The 21,392-nt window shown below is 43.2% G+C and overlaps 1 protein-coding gene across 1 annotated transcript in view; it reads right to left on the reverse strand.

Annotated features, from left to right (window-relative positions):
- Nucleotides 1-21,392, reverse strand: part of LOC143020853 (zinc-regulated GTPase metalloprotein activator 1-like) — a 106,701-nt gene that overhangs the window by 55,374 nt on the left and 29,935 nt on the right. The window contains exon 5 of the mRNA XM_076177695.1: nt 21,109-21,168. Coding sequence (XP_076033810.1) covers nt 21,109-21,168 — 60 coding nt within the window. The remainder of the gene's footprint in view (nt 1-21,108; nt 21,169-21,392) is intronic.

Consider the following 21,392-nt stretch of genomic DNA (forward strand, 5'->3'; position numbering starts at 1 on the left):
TATTCCATTCATTAACTACACGATTGACGTGGTTGTTTCTACCCACTTCCAAATTAAATCTATTTCCGGACAGTTTGAGACCATTGTCTCTTGTCTGATTCTCATTCAGTGTAAAAATTTTGTCACTTTTGATGTTTTCAATTCCCTTTAGAATCTTAAAGGCCTGTATCAAGTCACTTCTGAGTCTACGCTTTTTTTAAGGAAAATAGATTCATTTAGTCCATTTTCGTATGATTTATTTTTGATATTTGGAATCAGTTTTGTAATAATAATAATGATAATAATAGTAACAATAATAATAATAATAACAATGTTATTTGGCAAAGAATCAATATACATGAAGTGCAGATAATGACAAGAACACATAGTTCGAAATAATAATTGCAATTGCCGGGGATAACAACAAAAATGCATGTAAACTTATTTCCATTGTGGTCCTCATTAGATTGTTTTTCTACACTAAGTTACACAGACAACATACGTTGGGGGTTAAGGGGATCAGAGAGTCATGAGTAATACCGATCAGTACACACATGACACAAAAACATCGTAACAATTTTACTAATATTACCAAAACGTTCGAAACACGTAGAATATTGAGACCAAAACTTGAGCACCAACACTACAAGGAACATTGGATTATGCAAAGGAACAACAAAATAATGCTAAAAGGTAACAAAACACTTATGAGAGAGTACCATATCAGAGTAGAACCATTAATGATATACTACATTATTCTACAGCTGTATCAACGTGTTCTTATAGTGAATGCTACATTGCAACTAGGGTCACCTATCAATTAATACTAAATCTTACCTGTAACTCAGGACGAAGTGGGTAGTTTGTATGAGCACTAGGAAGTAGTACATTATAACCTGAAGCACCAGAAGTAGGGTACAGGGGACCAGTCCTCGCATGAGTAAAACAACAAGGAGATCGAGGGAAAAGTCCAATTACCTTGTTGCCTGGAGCCCTGATTCACCAGGCTTGTATCATGGTCAGATCATAACTGTTCTCGGAACCTACCTGAGACATATACCATACTAAGACTAGCAGGAAACCAATTTGTAACATCAAACATTGTTATACTAAACTAAACCTCTGAAGGACAAAAAGGGGAGGTGAGAACAGTTATGAGTGAACGTAGATTTGGATGATATTACTCATGGAGTCAGGTGCCCCTCACTAGTACATAAAATCAAGGCTGTTCTCTGTCCATAGCTGAAACATATAGTAGCCCTTGACTTTTTGTGGCTCGCCGTTGTACTTTTTCCAGTCTGTCAATGTCTTTAATGAGATTCGGTGACCATACAGAAACAGCATATTCCAAATGTGGACGAACTAACGATTTATATAGCTTGTTAATGAGTGATGGACTTTTGAAGTCAAAAGATAGCGCAATCAGTCCTAGAATCTTATTTGCTTTCTCAGAGAAATACAATGCTTGATAATTTGAGATCGTTACTGATAATTACGCCGAGATCTTTTTCACTATCCACTTTTGTTAACGAATTTCCAAATAACTTGTAATCGTACTTACTGTTATTTTTGCCTATGTGCATTACCTTGCATTTACTTGTGTTAAATTTTATCAGCCACTTTTCAGATCATTGTTGTAATTTATCTAAATCTTCTTGAATATTTAATTGTTTTAAGTGACCATTTGCCATTCCGCACAGTTTTGTATCATCAGCAAATTTGGGAACAGTAGATTTTAGTCCTTGATCTATATCATTTATATATACTATGAAAGAAGTGGCTCAAGAACGGAACCCTGAGGAACTCCACTCGTAACATTTTTCCAACTTAATAGGCTATCAAAAGCTTTTGCGAAGTCTACATCTATTAAATCTATATCGTTTCTTTTGTCATAATTCGAGATAACTGTGTTGTAGAATTCGAGTTAGTCACGCAAGAACGTTTACGTCTGAAACCATGCTGGCTATCATTTATGAAACAGTTACTTTCTAAATTATGTTCGATATCATCTCTGATGATAGTTTCCATAATTTTTCCTACGATTGAAGTCAAATTTATAGGCCTGTGGTTGTTTGGATTCTTTTTGTCACCTTTTATGAATATGGGACATCTCTGGATATGATGGATTTCTTGAAAATAATTTCTAATGGAACAACAATCTCATTTTTCCTTTCCTTTAAAATTCTTGGATGCCAACCGTCAGGCCCTAGTGTTTTATTAACTTTGAGTTTCTCTATACACCTTTTAATTTTTTCTTTTGTTATATTTACCCTAGACTTTTCACTGGCTTCAGTTTGGAGTTCACTTTGAGGTGTTTCGTTTACGAATACTGAGCTTAAAATATTGTTTAAAATATCACACATTCCTTCATTTGAATATTCAAGTTGACCGTCAGTAGATAATAGTGGACCAATGTGATTCCTAACAACCTTTTTTTTTTTTTTTATCTCTAATGTACCGTAACTATAGAATTCTTTGGGATTCTCTTTGGATTTACTATCGATATTCATTTCGTATTGTCCTTTTTTTCTGTCTTTTTTCAAATATCTCTGTATTAATACATAACTTTGATAGTCATTAGATGCACCCAAGCACTTGTATTTCTTATAAGCCCGTCTCTTTTTAGCAATACTTTTTTCAGTTTCTTTGTCAAGCCATTTTGGGCGAGCCTGATTTGGGGGACGTCTGTCTTTAAAAGGGATGTAAGCGTAAGTAAGCGTATTTTGAAATATTTCCCACATCTGATCTACAGGTCTTTCGCTTAATTTCGCCTCCCAATCTGTAAGCTGAAGCTCCTGACTTAGTCCTATGAACTGAACTTTACTGAAATCGGGTATATTAGAAACACAAGTATCTATTCTAAAAAAATTAGTGGTATGAATCTAAGTTGTGATCACTATTTGCAACAGTTTCACCGACTTCTACATCGGTTATCATGCTTTCGCGGCTAGTGATCAATAGATCGAGTAAGTTTCCATGTCTTGTGGGCTCTTTTACAGGCTGAACTAATTGTCACCGAAAAATCAATCACGCGACAATCTATATGGCCATGCTCAAGGGTCATTCAATCAATGTCAGTAAAATTGAAATCACCCATTATCAATAAGTCCCGGTTGCAGAAACTAGAGTTCTTGAAATAACAGTTTGTCGTCTGCTAATGATAATGTCTTTGGCCTATATATTACACCTACATTCATTTTTTGTCCATTTGTTTGAGTTAATTCTACCCACAAACTACCATATGCATCTTGTTTCACTTTCTCTAAAACACAAGCATGGACACTGTTTTTAATGTACAACAGAACACCCCCCCACCTTTCTTGTGCTTTCTATCCTGATGAAAGTGTTTAAATCCCGCAATATTAAATTCAGCTTCAAACTCTTTACCATTTAACCATGTCTCGGTTATTCCTATCATATTGAGATTTTTGCTTTTGACATACGCCTGTATTTCTTGGAATTTGTTCCTAATACTACAAGCATTAAAGCACATGGTTTTAAGAAACTCTTGATTATTTCTTTTTGACACGTTTTGAGTTTTAATATCATACCTTACATTACAATTTTGTTCTTTATTGACACCTTGCTCTATATTGATATTTGGGCCTTCATTGACATTCAGTGCCTCATTAACATTTGCCCCATCACGGACATCTGGTCGCTCACGGTCATCACTGCGTTTCACACCGGCCTCCCGTCGTTCACTGACATTCTGTCCGGCATCCCTTCCTAAAACTATATTTTGTCCTCCAGTGACATTATTATTATTTTTTCTTTTCATTATAACCATCATCATGATCATTATTACTATTATTATCAATATTTTTGTTTCATTATAATCATCATCACCCAAGAAAAAAAAATCAATGGGTCTGGGATGGGTAGGGTGGGTGCAACCCTTAACAGGCTACCTTCCTTATAAGAAGGAAGATGCAATTTGGTTTATAGACATACACACACACACACACACACATACACACACACACACCAGGCAGCCAGATTATTCTTCGCTGCAAAACATCCTAGACAACCTTAAAACGTGGACCGAGAACACCACTGTGACAGTTAACCACAGCAAGACCGTGGTCATGCACGTATGTACATCCAAACAGGCGGTGGCACCTCCCCAACTATCACTAGGAACCCACTCCCTTCAGGTGGTCCAGTCCACCAAGCTACTTGGCATCACATTAGACGACCACCTCAACTGGAACAACATCATCAGGACAGCCTCACACAAACTACATGCTGCGCAGATTGAGGTCCCTTGGTACCCCATCACCAGATCTAAAGGGAGTCTACACCACCTTCGTACTCCCCACCCTCATGTACGCCTCCTCGGCCTGGTCATCATCACTCAACATCACACAGAGGAGTAAATTAGAGGGAGTACAAAAGAGAGCGTGCAGAATTATCTTGGGTGGTCAGTATGAGGGATACAAGCACGCCCTCATCACCCTCAGCCTGCCAAGGGTGTCAGACAAGCACAGTGAGGCACTGAGGAAGTTTGGACAGGACCTAATGTTCCACCCACGTCACCGTCACTTCCTCCCACCTGACGCCACACCACCCGACATTCCAACAAGATCCAACCCATTAGAGCACCGAGGACTGACCGATACAAGAACAGTGCTATTCCATCCATTGTTCGCACAATAAACTCATTGTAAAACTTAGACTAGGCATATCACTCATATAACTACTGTATTGTATTATTGTCAGCGTATCATTGTAAAACTTAGACTAGGCGTATTACTCATATAATTACTGTATTGTATTATTGTCAGTGTATCACTGCTATTTCAATAAACCTATTATTATTATCATTATTATTATTATTATTATTATTATTATTGTCATTATTACACACACACACACGCTGCGCTTCGGGTCGTTACTCTGACTCTCGTGGGCGGGGAGTTGGGTGTGTGTGTGTGTGTGTGTGTGTGTGTGTGTGTGTGTGTGTGTGTGTGTGTGTGTGTGTGTGTGTGTGTGTGTGTAAGGTCATACCATTACCCATAGATCGGACCTACGAGCTCTGAGCTCTCTTCCAGGAGGAAAATAGCTGTCGATCACGAGTCCAACACGTGATCCAAAGACCAAGTGAATACACACAAACACACACACACACACACAATCCATCACTAATAATTACCAGTCACAGAAACATACGAGCAGTAATATACCGGTGCACACCTGTTGTTACACAGAAGCATCAAATTCATTAAGAAAGCAACACCCAAAACCATATGCCCATGAAGAAGGAGAAGAAAACGAAGAAAAAGAAGACGAAGGAAAAAAGACGAAGAAGACGAAGATGACGACGAATACGAAAAAGAAGACGAAGAAGATGAAGACGAAGAAAAAGAAGAAAACAGAAGACGAAGAAGATGAAGAAGAAAACAGAAGACGAAGAAGAAGAAGAAGACGGGTGTGGGTGTGGGTGGGGGACGAAGTAGTATTTCCTCCGAGGAATGACATTTCCCGCCGGGAGAGCTCCCACAACTCATTTCCCAGAAAAGCAATTAACTTTCTTAAAGACCCCAAGAGGAGGAGGAGGAGGAGGAGGAGGAGGAGGAAGACACTTTTCACGACAACTGCTACTAATATTGTCTTCTTCGACAACGCCAAATGAGATCTGAAAAGGTCTTTGGACTGCTACTAGGAACAATATGAATTAATGAATATTTGCATACATATATACATACATGCGCTACACACATACACACACCCTTTCATCGAATGGACGGCGAGAATTGGTGCTCCGAGGAAAAAGGAAAATCTACGTGGATCTCAACGTCCAGGAAGTGCCTTTTTGTATTTATAGGGAAGGAGAGTGCTCGTGGAATAGTGGGGAAGTGATAGAGAAAGAGAAGGGAAGGGATATTGAGGGAAATGGAAGGAAATGAGGAAGAGAGAGACACGGTCCAGGAGGCCAGGAGATTTGTAAACAAGAGGCGAACTGAAGACGATGACTTTGGAGAGGACGGGATCAACAAAAATGTAAAGATTAGAAGTATGGATAAGAGCAACCCAGTGGAAGGTGATGATAGTAGTTTCCAGGGAATTAAAGAGGGTGGGGGGATACCAACCTCCCCCGATTGGCAAGACTAGAGAAGGAACTTGATAAAATGACCGAACATTGGGAAAAAAGGTTCGGTAACGTAGCCAAAATTGCGCAGAGTTGAAAAATTGGAAGAACTAGAGAAGGCGAACAAAAATTTAACTAATGAAATAGACGAATTAAAAAGACAGTTAAAAGAAGTAAAAGAGGAGAATGAAGAATTAAAGAGGAATAATAAAGACAATAAAGAGGCCATAACAAAAGAAGCACAGGGTTGGATAAAAATCCAGGAAAACAGTAAAGTAGTTGCATTTACTGACATAATTAAACAGCAAATGAAAGAACAAACTGAAGACTCAGTTATCAAAGTGATGAGACAGAAGGAGAATATAGTAAGAGACTTAGCAGATATAAAGAAATGTATAACTATATTAGGAATGGAAGAGAAACATAACCTAGATAGAACTTCAAGAATCAATGAGGAAAAAGAAAAAGTAAGCAGTTTACTAGAATTAGTTCAGGAAGATGAACCTGAAATCATGAAACAAACTGAGGATGTTTAGACTCGGAAAGTATAGTACAGATAAGACCTGACCAATTAAGATTAAATTCAGGTCACAAACGACGGCAGAGAATATCTTAGCAAAAACAGGGAAACTAGCAGCAAGTGAACAATATAAAAAGGTATGGATAAAAAGAGAAATGAATAAAGAGGAAAGAGAGGAGAAAAAAATGAAAAGACATGAAGCTAAGGAAAAAAACGAGATGAGAACAGTCAGAAAAAGAGAAGTTCTATTGGAGAGTAGTAAATATGAAAGTAAGGAAATACAACATACTAGAGAAAAACAAAAGGGAAACAGAGAATACAATGGAAGTGGCAGAAAATTAAGAGTGTCTTACACAAATATAGATGGATTAATAACAGGATTGAATGAGCTGAATGATTATCTGAAGGAAAAAAAAACGACATAATGGGAATTGTAGAAACGAAATTAAAAGGTCCACTACCACCCAACAGTATAGGACACGATGCATATAAATATTGGATTAGAAACAGAGAGACAAAACAAGGGGGTGGAGTTATGTTCCTGACTAAGAAGGATATAAACGTGAGGTGTGTCACATATGGATAAAATACAGTAGAGATGATTACGATCGAAGTGGAAGACAGAGAAAAGAAGAGCAGAAAGTTTGTGATAAATTATGTGCCTCCAAAAACAGCCTCGTGGGAAAAGAGTGAACATAAAAGTATGTTAGAGGACACAAGGATAACATTAAATAAGATAATGGAAGATGGAGGAAGAATAGTTATGATGGGCGACTTTAATTGCAAAGAAGTCTGCTGGGAAGAGATGACAGTAAAGGGTGGAGACGGCTCATGGGGAAATGTTTTACTCAAGATGATTATTGAACATACAATGACACAATGGATACAGGAGAACACTAGGTATAGAAATGAAGAACCATCGAGACTAGACCTAATAATCACATCTGAACCTAGAATAGTGGAAAAGATTGAATATAAAACACCAATAATTAAAAGTGACCACATATTGATTGAACTGGAACTAAATGAGGAAAAATACATAAAAAGAAATTAACAATATAGAAAAGGAAGAATGATGTAGGAAAAACAAACTTTGATAGGATAAGAGAATTCTTTCAAAAAGAAAACTGGAAAGGAATATACAAAGAAGAAACAACAGTGGAAGAGAAATGGAATATTTTGACAAAAATTTATAAAGGAGTGGAAAAGTATGTCCCAAGACAAAAACAAGAAAAAGAATATGTAAAGTGCTGGTACAACAAAAGTTGTAGGGAGTTAAAAGACAAAAGAGACAAAGCTTGGTCCAAATGGAAGAAAGACAAAAGACCTGAAAAATGGAAAATATATACTTGTTATAGAAATGAATATGTACAAGTGTGCAGAGAGGAGAAGAGAAAATATGAAAAAGATGTCATAGAAAAATGTAAAGATCAACCAAAACTATTTTACAGATTTGTAAACAACAAACTGAAAAACAAACAAGATTTGGAGAAATTAAGACAAGGTGTTGAATACACAGAGGAAATAGAAATGGTGGATATTATGAACAAGCATTTTAAATCAGTGTTTACAAGGGAGAACATACAACCTGAAGAGATAAAATGGAAAGAGAAAGTCCCTCCTATGAAAGAAATAGAAGTAACAAAGAATGAAATATTGAAACACTTGAGTAATCTTGATGTCAGAAAATCGCATGGACCAGATGAAATAGCAAACTGGATTTTGAAAGAATGCAGGAATGAACTGGCAGACAAAATACATAGCATAATAAACAGTTCCTTGAAAGAAGGAAAAGTTTCAGAAGATTGGAAAAAAGCAAATATAGTACCTATATATAAAGGGGGAAATAAAGAAGACCCTACCAACTATAGACCAGTCTCTCTAACAAGTACAATAGCAAAAATTTGTGAAAGAATTATCAAAAGTAGATGGGTAAAGTATTTAGAAAAAAACAATGTGTTAAATCCAAGGCAATTTGGATTCAGACAAGGATGATCATGCGTCATCAATTTAATATGTTTCTATTCAAGGCTAATAGATATAATACAAGAAAGAGATGGATGGGCTGATTGTGCATTTCTAGACCTAAAAAAAGCTTTTGACAAAGTACCACATAAGAAGTTGCTTAAGAAATTAGAAACTGAAGGAGGAATACAGGGCAAACTGCTTAAATGGATGGAAGACTTTTTGCAAGAAAGAAAAATGAGAGTAGTGATAAGAGACAAACACTCAAATTGGGATGAAGTAATAAGTGGTGTTCCACAAGGAACAGTTTTGGCCCCAATAATGTTTGCTATATATATTAATGATATGGATGAAGAAATTGAAAGTTATATGAGCTTCTTTGCAGATGATGCAAAACTATTAAAAAAAGTGAACACGGAAGATTATGAGTCACTACAGAGTGATCTAAATAAAGTATGGGAATGGAGTAGGAAGTGAGAGATGGAGTTCAACACTAAAAAGTGTAGTATAATGGAATTTGGAAAAAGCAAAAACAGAATAACAGGATCATATAAATTGGGAGAAGGAATAAAAAAAGCAGAAAATGAGAAGGACCTGGGAGTCATTGTTATGAATAATATGTCACCTGAGAAACATATAAATAAGATTTTTGGAGAAACTTATAATTTAATAAGAACAATCAAAGTGGCATTTACATACCTGGATGAAGAAATGGTGAAGAAAATTCTAATCACTCTGATAAGACCAAGATTGGAATATGCAGCAACGATGTGGTCACCAAGTACAAAAAAATGTATAAAAAAAAATTGAAAGAATACAAAGAGCAATTACAAAATTGGCACCAACACTCTCAAAACTATCATATGAAGAGAGACTAGCAAAACTTGAACTACAGACACTAGAGCAAAGAAGAGAGAGAGGAGATTTGAAAGCTATTTACAGAATCATGAAAGGCATAGAAATTATTGATAGAGAGAATCTGATCAAATGGAATGATAGAAATACAAGAGGACACGGAAAGAAAATCAAGAAAGACAGCTATAGAAGAGATCTGAAAAAGAACAGCTTTCCTCACAGAGTAATAGACAGTTGGAACAAGTTAGATGAGAAAGTGGTGTGTGCAAAAACAATACATGAATTTAAAAATAGTTTAGATAAAATGAGATATGAAGACGGGACATCACAAGCATAGCTCCCCTTCCCGTAAAATACAACTAGGTAAATAGGTAAATACACACACACACACACACTTTCATCGGATGGACGGCGAGAATTGGAGTTCCAAAGAAAAAGTGAAATCTACATGGATCTCAACGTCAAGGAAGTACCTTACTGTATTTATAGGGAAGGGGAAAGCTCGTGGTGTAGTGGGAAAGTGAGGAAAAAGGAGAAGGGAATGGATTACTGAGGGAAATGGAAGGAAAAGATGAAGGGGAGGACTTGGTCCAGGAGGCCAGGCATCTTGTAAAGATTAGAAATATAGATAAGAGCAGTACAATGGAAGGTGAGGATAATAATTTCCAGGGATTTAATGAGGGGGGGGCGGATACCAACCTCCCCCGATTAGCAAGACTAGAGAAGGAACTTGAACAAATGACCGAACATTAGGAGAAGAGGTTCGGTAACATAGCAAAGATTGTGCAGAGTTGAAAAATTGGAAGAACTAGAGAAGGTGAACAAAAACCTAACTAAAGAAATAGAAGAATTAAAAAGACAGTTAAAAGAAGTAAAAGAGGAGAATGAAGAATTAAAGAGGAAGAATAAAGACAATAAAGAGGCCATAGCAAAAGAAGAGGGTTGGATAAAAATCCAGGAAAACAGTAAAGTTGCATTTACTGACATAATTAAACAGCAAATGAAAGAACAAACTGAAGACTCAGTTATTAAAGTGATGAGACAGAAGGAGAATATAGCAAGAGATTTAGCAGATAAAAAGAAATGTATAATTATATTAGGAATGGAAGAGAAACATAACCTAAATAGAACCACAAGAATCAATGTGGAAAAAGAAAAAGTAAGCAGTTTACTAGAATTAGTTCAGGAAGATGAACCTGAAATCATAAAACAAATTAAAGAGATGTTTAGACTCGGAAAGTATAGTACAGATAAGACCTGACCAATTAAGATTAAATTCAGGTCACAAACGACGGCAGAGAATATCTTAGCAAAAACAGGGAAACTAGCAGCAAGTGAACAATATAAAAAGGTATGGATAAAAAGAGAAATGAATAAAGAGGAAAGAGAGGAGAAAAAATGAAAAGACATGAAGCTAAGGAAAAAAACGAGATGAGAACAGAGTCAGAAAAAGAGAAGTTCTATTGGAGAGTAGTAAATATGAAAGTAAGGAAATACAACATACTAGAGAAAAACAAAAGGGAAACAGAGAATACAATGGAAGTGGCAGAAAATTAAGAGTGTCTTACACAAATATAGATGGATTAATAACAGGATTGAATGAGCTGAATGATTATCTGAAGGGAAAAAAACGGACATAATGGGAATTGTAGAAACGAAATTAAAAGGTCCACTACCACCAAACAGTATAGGACATGATGCATATAAATATTGGATTAGAAACAGAGAGACAAAACAAGGGGGTGGAGTTATGTTCCTGACTAAGAAGGATATAAACGTGAGGTGTGTCACATATGGATAAAATACAGTAGAGATGATTACGATCGAAGTGGAAAACAGAGAAAAGAAGAGCAGAAATTTTGTGATAAATTATGTGCCTCCAAAAACAGCCTCGTGGGAAGAGAGTGAACATAAAAGTATGTTAGAGGACACAAGGATAACATTAAATAAGATAATGGAAGATGGAGGAAGAATAGTTATGATGGGTGACTTTAATTGCAAAGAAGTCTGCTGGGAAGAGATGACAGTAAAGGGTGGAGACGGCTCATGGGGAAATGTTATACTCGAGATGATTATTGAACATACAATGACACAGTGGGTACAGGAGAACACAAGGTATAGAAATGAAGAAGAACCATCGAAACTAGACTTAATAATCACATCTGAACCTAGAATAGTAGAAAAGATTGAATATAAAACACCATTAAGTAAAAGTGACCACATATTGATTGAACTGGAACTAAATGAGGAAAAATACATGAAAAGAAATTAACAATATAGAAAAGGAAGAATGATGTATGAAAAAACAAAATTTGATAAAATAAGAGAATTCTTTCAAAAAGAAAACTGGGAAGGAATATACAAAGAAGAAACAACAGTGGAAGAGAAATGGAATATTTTGACAAAAATTTATATATAAAAAAAAAAAAAAAAAAAAAAAAAAAAAAGGAGTGGAAAAGTATGTCCCAAGACAAAAACAAGAAAAAGAATATGTAAAGTGCTGGTACAACAAAAGTTGTAGGGAGTTAAAAGACAAAAGAGACAAAGCTTGGTCCAAATGGAAGAAAGACAAAAGACCTGAAAAATGGAAAATATATACTTGTTATAGAAATGAATATGTACAAGTGTGCAGAGAGAAGAGAAAATATGAAAAAGATGTCATAGAAAAATGTAAAGATCAACCAAAACTATTTTACAGATTTGTAAACAACAAACTGAAAAACAAACAAGATTTGGAGAAATTAAGACAAGGAGTTGAATACACAGAGGAAATAGAAATGGCGGAAATTATGAACAAGCATTTTAAATCAGTGTTTACAAGGGAGAACATACAACCTGAAGAGATAAAATGGAAAGAGAAAGTCCCTCCTATGAAAGAAATAGAAGTAACAAAGAATGAAATATTGAAACACTTGAGTAATCTTGATGTCAGAAAATCGCATGGACCAGATGAAATAGCAAACTGGATTTTGAAAGAATGCAGGAATGAACTGGCAGACAAAATACATAGCATAATAAACAGTTCCTTGAAAGAAGGAAAAGTTTCAGAAGATTGGAAAAAAGCAAATATAGTACCTATATATAAAGGGGGAAATAAAGAAGACCTTACCAACTATAGACCAGTCTCTCTAACAAGTACAATAGCAAAAATTTGTGAAAGAATTATCAAAAGTAGATGGGTAAAGTATTTAGAAAAAAAACGTGTTAAATCCAAGGCAATTTGGATTCAGACAAGGACGATCATGCGTCATCAATTTAATATGTTTCTATTCAAGGCTAATAGATATAATACAAGAAAGAGATGGATGGGCTGATTGTGCATTTCTAGACCTAAAAAAAGCTTTTGACAAAGTACCACATAAGAAGTTGCTTAAGAAATTAGAAACCGAAGTAGGAATACAGGGCAAACTACTTAAATGGATGGAAGACTTTTTGCAAGAAAGAAAAATGAGAGTAGTGATAAGAGACAAACACTCAAATTGGGATGAAGTAATAAGTGGTGTTCCACAAGGAACAGTTTTGGCCCCAATAATGTTTGCTATATATATTAATGATATGGATGAAGAAATTGAAAGTTATATGAGCTTCTTTGCAGATGATGCAAAACTATTAAAAAAGTGAACACGGAAGAAGATTGTGAATCACTACAGAGTGATCTAAATAAAGTATGGGAATGGAGTAGGAAGTGGGAGATGGAGTTCAATACTAAAAAGTGTAGTATAATGGAATTTGGAAAAAGCAAAAACAGAATAACAGGATCATATAAATTGGGAGAAGAAAGAATAAAAAAGTTGAAAATGAGAAGGACCTGGGAGTCATTGTTATGAATATGTCACCTGAGAAACAAATAAATAAGATTTTTGGTGAAACTTATAATTTAATAAGAACAATCAAAGTGGCATTTACATACCTGGATGAAGAAATGGTGAAGAAAATACTAATCACTCTGATAAGACCAAGATTGGAATATGCAGCAACGATGTGGTCACCAAGTACAAAAAAATGTATAAAAAAAAATTGAAAGAATACAAAGAGCAATTACAAAATTGGCACCAACACTCTCAAAACTATCATATGAAGAGAGACTAGCAAAACTTGAGCTACAGACACTAGAGCAAAGAAGAGAGAGAGGAGATTTGATAGCTATTTACAGAATCATGAAAGGCATAGAAATTATTGATAGAGAGGATCTAATAAAATGGGATGATAAAAATGCAAGAGGACACGGAAAGAAAATAAAAAAAGACAGCTATAGAAGAGATCTGAAAAAGAACAGCTTTCCTCACAGAGTAATAGACAGTTGGAACAAGTTAGATGAGAAAGTAGTGTGTGCAAAAACAATACATGAATTTAAAAATAGTTTAGATAAAATGAGATATGAAGACGTGACACCATGAGCATAGCTCCCCTTCCCGTAAAATACAACTAGGTAAATACATACACACACATGTGCACAAAAACACACACACACACACAAATACACACACACACATACAAACACAGACACACACACACACACACACACACACACACACATGCGCACAAAAACACACACGCACACACAAATACACACACACATACAAACACAGACACACAGACACACACACACACCACCTTGAATCTCCCAAGGCTGTCCGAGAGGCATCGGGAGGCAATGAAAAAGTTTGGACCCTTTTCACCGACACTGCCACCCAACGCGCCGCTACCACGCCACGCCACCAGGCACATCAACAAACTCGTGCCCACCAGAGCGTCGAGGACTGATCGCTACACGAACAGCGCCATTCCTTCTATAGTACACTTCATTAATTCAATTTAATCTAGTCTTAGAATCGGCTCAAGTTGTGCACTGTAAGTGTATCACTGTACCACTGTTAATCAATAAGCCAATTATTATTATTATTATTATTATTATTATCATTGTTATTATTATTATTATCATCATTATTAATATTATTATCATTACAACACACCCCGAGCGAGAGAGAGAGAGACGGGGTGAATGAAATGAGAGCAAAGGGAGAGAGGGACAGTAAGAGACGGAATGACAAAGGAAGAGGCAATGAAGTGGACATGCGTGGGCGGGTGGGATGACGCTGTATGGGGTGGGGTGGGGGCAGGAGGGGAGGGGAGGGGTGGGGAGGGACCTTAAAGGAATGCATAGGAGGGAATTGGGAAGGAAAGAGGGTGAAGAAGGGGAGGGAAAGAGAATGAGGTTAAGAGGGGAGGGAAGGAGTGTGGGGAAGGAAAGAGTGAGGGGAGGGGGGGAGGGGGGGAGGGGGAAAAGGGGAGGGAAGGAGGGAGGGGAGGCAAAAGGGGAGGGAAGGAGGGAGGGAGGGAGGGGAGGGGAGGGAAGGAGAGGGAAGGAGGGAGGAGAGGCAAAAGGGGAGAGAAGGAGGGAGGGGCGGCAAAAGGGGAGGGAAGGAGGGGAGGGGAGGGAAGAGGAGGGACAAGGGAAGGGAAGAGGAGGGGAGGGGAGGGAAGGAAGAGGAGGGACGGGGAGAGGACGGGAGGGAAGAGGAGGTGAAGGGAACGTAGGGGAGGGAAGAGGAGGGGAGGGGAACGTAGAGAAGGGAAGAGGAGGGAAGGGTAAAGGACGGGAGGGAAAAGGAGAGGAGGGGAGGGTATGGAGAAGGAAAATGGGGAGGGAAGGTGGGGAACAGGGAGAGCAAAAGAGGGGAGGGAGAAGACGGAGAGGAAGGGGAGAGAAGAAAAGGGAGAGGAAAGAGGAAGGTGGGGAGAAGATAAGAGAAGGGAGGGAGGGAGGGAAGGAACGAGGGGAGAGAGGAAAGTGGAGTGAAGGAGGGGAGGTAAGGTCCTAGGTTAGATAGGTAGGCTAGGTCGGTCCCTAGGTTGTTGGGTAGGTACCTAGGTAGGTTGGTAAGTAGGTCCTAGGTAGGTAGGTGGGCCCTAGGTAGGTAGGTGGGTAGGTCCCTAGGTAGGTGGGTGGGTAGATAGGTCCCTAGGTAGGCAGTTAGGTAGGTAGGCAGGCCCTAGGTTGGTGGGTTGGTCCCTAGGTAGGTGGGTGGGTAGGTAGGTTCCTAGGTAGGTAGGTAGGTCCCTAAGTAGGTGGGTGGGTGGGTAGGTAGGTGGGTAAGTAGGTAGGCAGGTCCCTATGTAGGTGGATAGGTAGATAGGTAGGTTCTTAGGCACGTAGATAGGTAGGTAGGTATCTAGGTAGATGGGTGGGTGGGTGTGTAGGTAGGTAGGCAGGCCAGCAGGTAGGCACTGTGAGACACAAGAAGTGCCACAGTGCCAAGACGATGGATGGATAGATGGATGGATGGAGATCTACTCGCAGCAGCAGCAGCAGCAGCACGTGTCAACAAATGTAAAGGAGAAGGGAGGAGAGAAGAAGAAGAGGAGGAGGAGGAGGAGGAGGAGGAGGAGGAGGAGGAGGAGGAGGAGGAGGAGGAGGAGGAGGAGGTGGAGGAGGAGGAGGAGGAGGAGGAGAGGAGGAGGAGGGGGAGCGGGGAAGCAAGAAGAACGGGAAGGTGAGATGCGGAGGGAAGGCGAAGGCGAAGGCGAAGGCGGGCAGGGAGGCGGGCGGGCGACAGTCTAGGGAAAGAAGGGCTGAAGGAGAGGAATGGAAGAGGGAGCCAAAGAGGAGGAAGGGGGAGAGGAGGATCTAAGGGCCATAGGGGGGGAAGAGGAAGAGGAGAAGGGATAGAGGAGGAAGAGGAGGAGGAGGAAGAGGAGGAGGAAGATGAGGAAGAGGAAGAGGAGGAGGAAGAGGAGGAGGAGGAGGCAGAGGAGGAGGAGGAGGAAGAGGAGGCGACCAAGTCAAGTCAGTCATTCATTCACTCACTCTGGAAACGCCGTTTCTCGTTAGCTCTCGGTTGCTGCTGATGACGAAAATAATGCTCTTTGTTTACGACGCGCCGCGCGCGCGCCACCGCCGCCGCCACGGGAGACGAGACCCTCCGCCGGGGGGCCGTAGCGGCGGTAGCGGCGCCCCTCGGCCGCAACGCATGATGGAGCTTGTGTCTTTGGTACATACGCCCCTTGCCAACAGGGCGGTGGAGGAGGAGGCGGTGGAGAAGGAGGTGGTGGAGAGAAAGGCTGAGGAAGAATGGGGAATAAAAAGGTGGAAGATGAAGAAGACGAGGTAGAGGAGGAGGGAGAAGGGGTGGATGGGCAGGAGGACGATATGAAAAGGGGAAGAGGTGGAGAGAAGGATGCTAGGGGGTGGGTGGACAGGGGAGTGGAAGGGGGATAGTGGAAGAGGGGGAGAGGGGGTAGGGAGAAGGGAGAGAGGGGAGAGAAGAGAGAGGGGAGAGAAGGGAGAGGGGGAGGTGAGAGGGGAAGGGGAAGGAATGAGACAGATGGGAGGAAGACAGGGGAAAAGAGAGGAGAGGAGGAAAGAAGATAGGGAGAGGAGGAGGGGGTGAGGGGGACGATAGGGAGAGAAGAGGAGAGGAGAGGGGGAGAGGAGAGGAGGAGAGGAGAGGGGGAGAGGAGAGGGAGAGGAGGGGGAGAGGAGAGGGAGAGGAGGGGGAGAGGAGGGGGAGAGGAGGGGGAGGAGGAAGAGAGGAGGAGGAGAGGAGGGGGAGGAGGAAGAGAGGAGAAGAGAGGGAGAGGAGGAGTGGGGGGAGGGGAGGGGGGAGGGGAGGGGAGGGGAGAGGAGAGGAGAGGGGGGAGAGAAGGAGGAGAGGAGAGGGGGAGAGAAGGAGGAGAGGAGAGAAGGAGGGGAGAGATGGAGGAGAGGAGGGGAGAGGTGGAGGAGAGGAGAGGAGCAGAGGGGGAGAGGAGGAGAGGGGAATAAGAGGAAGACGGGGAGAGAGGGAGAGGTGGAGGAAAGGAGGAGGAGAAGAGCAGAAGGGGAGAGGAGGAGAGGAGAGGGGGAGAGGGAGAGGAGAGGAGAAGGGGAGAGGGAGAGGAGGGGAGAGGAGAGGGGGGAGCGGGAGGAGGGGAGAGGAGGAGGAGAGGAGCAGATGGGGAGAGGAGGAGAGGGAAAGAAACGGAAGACGGGGGAGAGAGGGACAGGAGGAGGTGAGGAGCAGAGGGGGAGTGATAAGAGGGGAGGGGGAGGGGGAGAGGAGGAGGGGAGGAGGAGGGGAGAGAAGAAGGACAGGAGCAGAGGGGGAGAGGAGGAGAGGGGAAGAAGAGGAAGACGGGGAGAGATGGAGAGGTGGAGGAGAGGAGGAGGGGAGCAGAGGGGGAGAGGAAGAGAGGGGGAGAGGGAGAGGAGAGGGGGAGAGGGAGAGGAGAGGGGGAGAGGGAGAGGAGAGGGGGAGAGCGGGAAGAGGGGAGAGGGGGAGAGCGGGAAGAGGGGAGAGGAGGAGGAGAGAAGCAGATGGGGAGAGGGGGAGGAGAGAAGCAGATGGGGAGAGGAGGAGAAGGGAAGAAGAGGAAGACGGAGGAGAGAGGAAGAGGTGGAGGAGAGGAGGAGAGCAGCAGAGGGGGAGAGGGGGAGGGGGGAGAGGAGGACAGGAGCAGAGGGGGAGAGGAGGAGAGGGGAAGAAGAGGAAGACAGGGGAGAGAGGGAAAGGTGGAGGAGAGGAGCAGAGGGGGAGAGGAGAGGGGGAGAGGGAGAGGAGAGGAGAGGGGGAGAGCAGGAAGAGGGGAGAGGAGGAAGGGAGGAGCAGAGGGGAAGCGGAGGAAAGGGGAAGAAGAGGAAGACGGGGAGAGAGGAAGAGGTGGAGGAGAAAAGAGAGGGAGAGAGGGAGGGGCAGGGGGAGAAGAGAGGGGGAGCAGGGGAGATGAGAGGAGCAGAGGGGAAGAGGAGGAGACGGGAAGAAGAGGAAGACAGGGGAGAGAGGGAGAAGTGGAGGAGAGGAGAAGAGGGAGAGAGAAGAGGGGGAGAGGGGGATTACAGGATAGGCGGTGAGGGGGAGGAGGGGAGAGGAGGAGAGGAGCAGAGGGGGAGAGGAGAGGGGGAAGAGAGGAGCAGAGGGGGAGAGGAGCAGAGGGGGAGAGGAGAGGGGGAGGAGAGGAGGAAAGAGGGAGAGGGGAAGAAGAAAACGGGGGAGAGAGGGAGAGGTGTAGGAAAGAAGGAGAGAGGAAGAAGAGGAAGAAGGGGGAGAGAGGGAGAGAGAGGGAGAGATGGAGGAGAGGCGGAGGAGACAAGGATAAGAGGAGCAGAGGGTGACAGAAGTAGAGAGGAAGAAGAGGAAGACGGGGGAGAGAGGGAGAGGTGGATGAAAGGAGGAGGAGAGGCGCACAGGGGGAGAGGAGAGAGGGAGAGAAGGAGAGAGGGAGAGAAGGAGAGGGGGAGGAGAGGAGAGAGGGAGGAGGGGAGAGGAGGAGGAGAGGAACAGAGGGGAAGAAGAGGAAGACAGGAGAGAGAGGGAGAGGTGGAGAAGAGGAGAAGAGAGGGAGGGGAGAGGAGAGGGGGAGAGGGGGAGAGGGGGAGGAGGGGAGAGGGGGAGAGGGAGGGGAGAGAAGAGGGTGAGGAGAGGGGGAGAGGAGGAAGAGAGGAGCAGAGGGGGAGAGGAGGATTGGGGAAGAAAAGGAAGAAGGAGAAGAGAGGGAGAGGTGGAGGAGAAGAGCAGAGGGGGAGAGGAGGAAAGAGGGAGAGGGAAAGAAGAGAAGAGGAGAGGAGGAGATGAGGAGAGGGAGAGAAGAGGAGATGGGGAAAAGAGGAAGACAGGAAGAGAGGGAGAGGTGGAAGAGAGGAGGAGGAGAGGAGAAGAGGAGAGGAGGAGAGGGGGAGAAGAGGAAGACGGGTGAGAGAGGGAGAGGTGGAGCAGAGGAGGAGAAGGGGAGAACATGAGAAGTGGAGGAGAGAAGGAGTAGTGGAAAGGAGGAGAGGGGAGAGATGGAGGACAGGAGGAGAAGGAGAGGGGGAGAGGAGAATGAGAGGGATAGAGGGGGAGAGGGAAAGGTGAGGACAGGGGGAGAAGGGAAGCAGGACAGGGGGAGAAGGGGAGACGAAGGGGAGAGTAGGAGGGTAGGGAAGAGGAGGGTAGGGGAAGAAGGGGGAGAGAAGGGTAGGGGAAGAAGGGGAGGAGGATGAAGAGGAGGAGAGGGAGAAGGGGAAGGAGTGGGAGAGGGAGAAGGGGAAGGAGTGGGAGAGGGAGAAGGGGAGGGAGGATAGAGGGAGGAGAGAGGATAGAGGGATGAGGGAGGATATGTGGAGGGAGGATAGGGGGACGGAGAGGGGGAGGAGGAGGAGGAGGAGGAGGAGGAGGAGGAGGAGGAGGAGGAGGGGTAGGAAGGGCGGGTAAGGAAAGGGTAAGAGTGGGGAGCAGGAAAAGTTGAGGGGGAGACCGAGAGGGAAGAAAGGGGAGGAGAGAGTGAGGGGGAAGGTAGAGGAGGTGAGGGCGATGGAATAAGAGGAGGAGGAAGAAGAGGGGCAGACATCAAGAGGAGGGGAAGGGGGAGGAGAGGAGAAGGGGGAGAAGAGGAGGAGAGGAGAAGGGGGGAGAAGAGGAGGAGAGGAGAAGGGGGGAGAAGAGGAGGAGAGGAGAAGGGGGAGGAGAGGAGGAGAGAGGAAGGGGAAGAGAGGGGAAGGGGGAGGGGAGGGGAAGGGGGAGGGGAGGGGAAGGGAAGGGGGAGGAGAGGGGAAGGGGAGAACAGGGAGGAAGATACTGGGGAAAGGGAGAGGGTGGAGGAGGGAATGGGAGAAAGGGGGAGGGGAGAAGAGGGTAGTGGAGACTGGGGAGAAAAGCAGGAGGGGGGGACAGTGGAGAAGAGTGAGAGGGAGAAGAGGAAAAGTGGAGGAGGAGAGTGTGAGGAGGAGGAGGAGGAGGAGGAGGAGGAGGAGAGGGGGAGAGGGAGAAGGGGAGATGGCGAGGAGAGACAGGGAAGAAGGGAGGAGGAGAGGGAAAGAAGGAGCAGAGGGAGAGTGGGGAATGGGGAGCAGAGGGTGAGGAGACAGAAGAGCAGAGGAGACAGAGGAGGTGGAGACAGAGGAGGTGGAGACAGAGGAAGAGGAGGAGGAGGAGGAGGAGGAGGAGGAGGAGGAGGCGGGGAGGAAAGGGAGAGGGTGAATGGGGGAGAGAGGGGAATGGGGGAGAGGGGGGAATAGGAAAAGATGGAGGGGAGACAGTGGAAGAGAGTGAAAGGGGGAAGTGGAGGAGGAGGGGGTGAGGGAGGGGTACAGGAGGAGGGGGAGGAGTACAGGAGGCGGGGGAGACGGCGAAAGGAGAGGGGGAGGGGAAACAGGGGAGGAGGAAGGGACAAGGGAGACAAAGAGGGGGAGGAGAGAAGGAGAGGGCAGAGGAGAGGGGAAGGGGGAGACAGGAGAGAAGGAGAGGGAGAGGGGGTCAGGGGGAGACTGAGGAGGAAATGGGGAGGGAGAGAGAGTGGAGAAGAGGAAGATGGGGGAATGGGGGTGAAGGGGATAGGATGACTGGGGAGGAGGAGGAGGAGGAGACGGACAAAGAGAGAGAAAGGGGAGGGTGCAGGAGGAGAGGGTGAGGAGAGAGAGGGGATTAAAAGGAGAAGAGGAAGGATAAAGGAGATGGGAAAAGGAGGAGGAACAGGAGCAGCAGGAGAAGAAGGAAAAAGGAGAGGGAGGAGGGGAAAGAGGAGGAGGAGGTGGAACAGCAGTTGGGAGAATAGGAGATGGAGAAGGACAAGATGGAGCAGGAATAAGGAGTAACCAACTTTACATTACAGAAATTAAAAACTTTTCATTTGCACATAGTGGTCAAAATAATATCCCTATACCAAGCAATGAATGAACAAAATGTGACCAAAAAAAAAAAAAAAAAAAAAAAAATGAATAAATAAAAACTGTAGGGTTACATACCATCAAGGTAAATTTCACTTTCCAGCTGTTTATCCATCCAGAACAGGGAAGCAATGGGACCTGTGGAAGATAAAAATAATTATCATTTTACTAAATATTTCCACATCTTTGTGAATATGAAGCTTCAACCTTGCATAAACATTTACAAGGGTTAGATACTTACTTTCATTCATAAAAATGAAGACTATAGGCATAATAGTCTCCTTTATTGTACTATGTTCATTGTTTGAGTTTGCTCATATATTAACTATGTATACCAAATGGCCTTTTCCCCCTTATACAAG

The sequence above is a fragment of the Oratosquilla oratoria genome, chromosome 41 (assembly GCF_046742065.1).
Source record: "Oratosquilla oratoria isolate Oo_2021 chromosome 41, ASM4674206v1, whole genome shotgun sequence".
NCBI classification, from domain to species: domain Eukaryota; kingdom Metazoa; phylum Arthropoda; class Malacostraca; order Stomatopoda; family Squillidae; genus Oratosquilla; species Oratosquilla oratoria.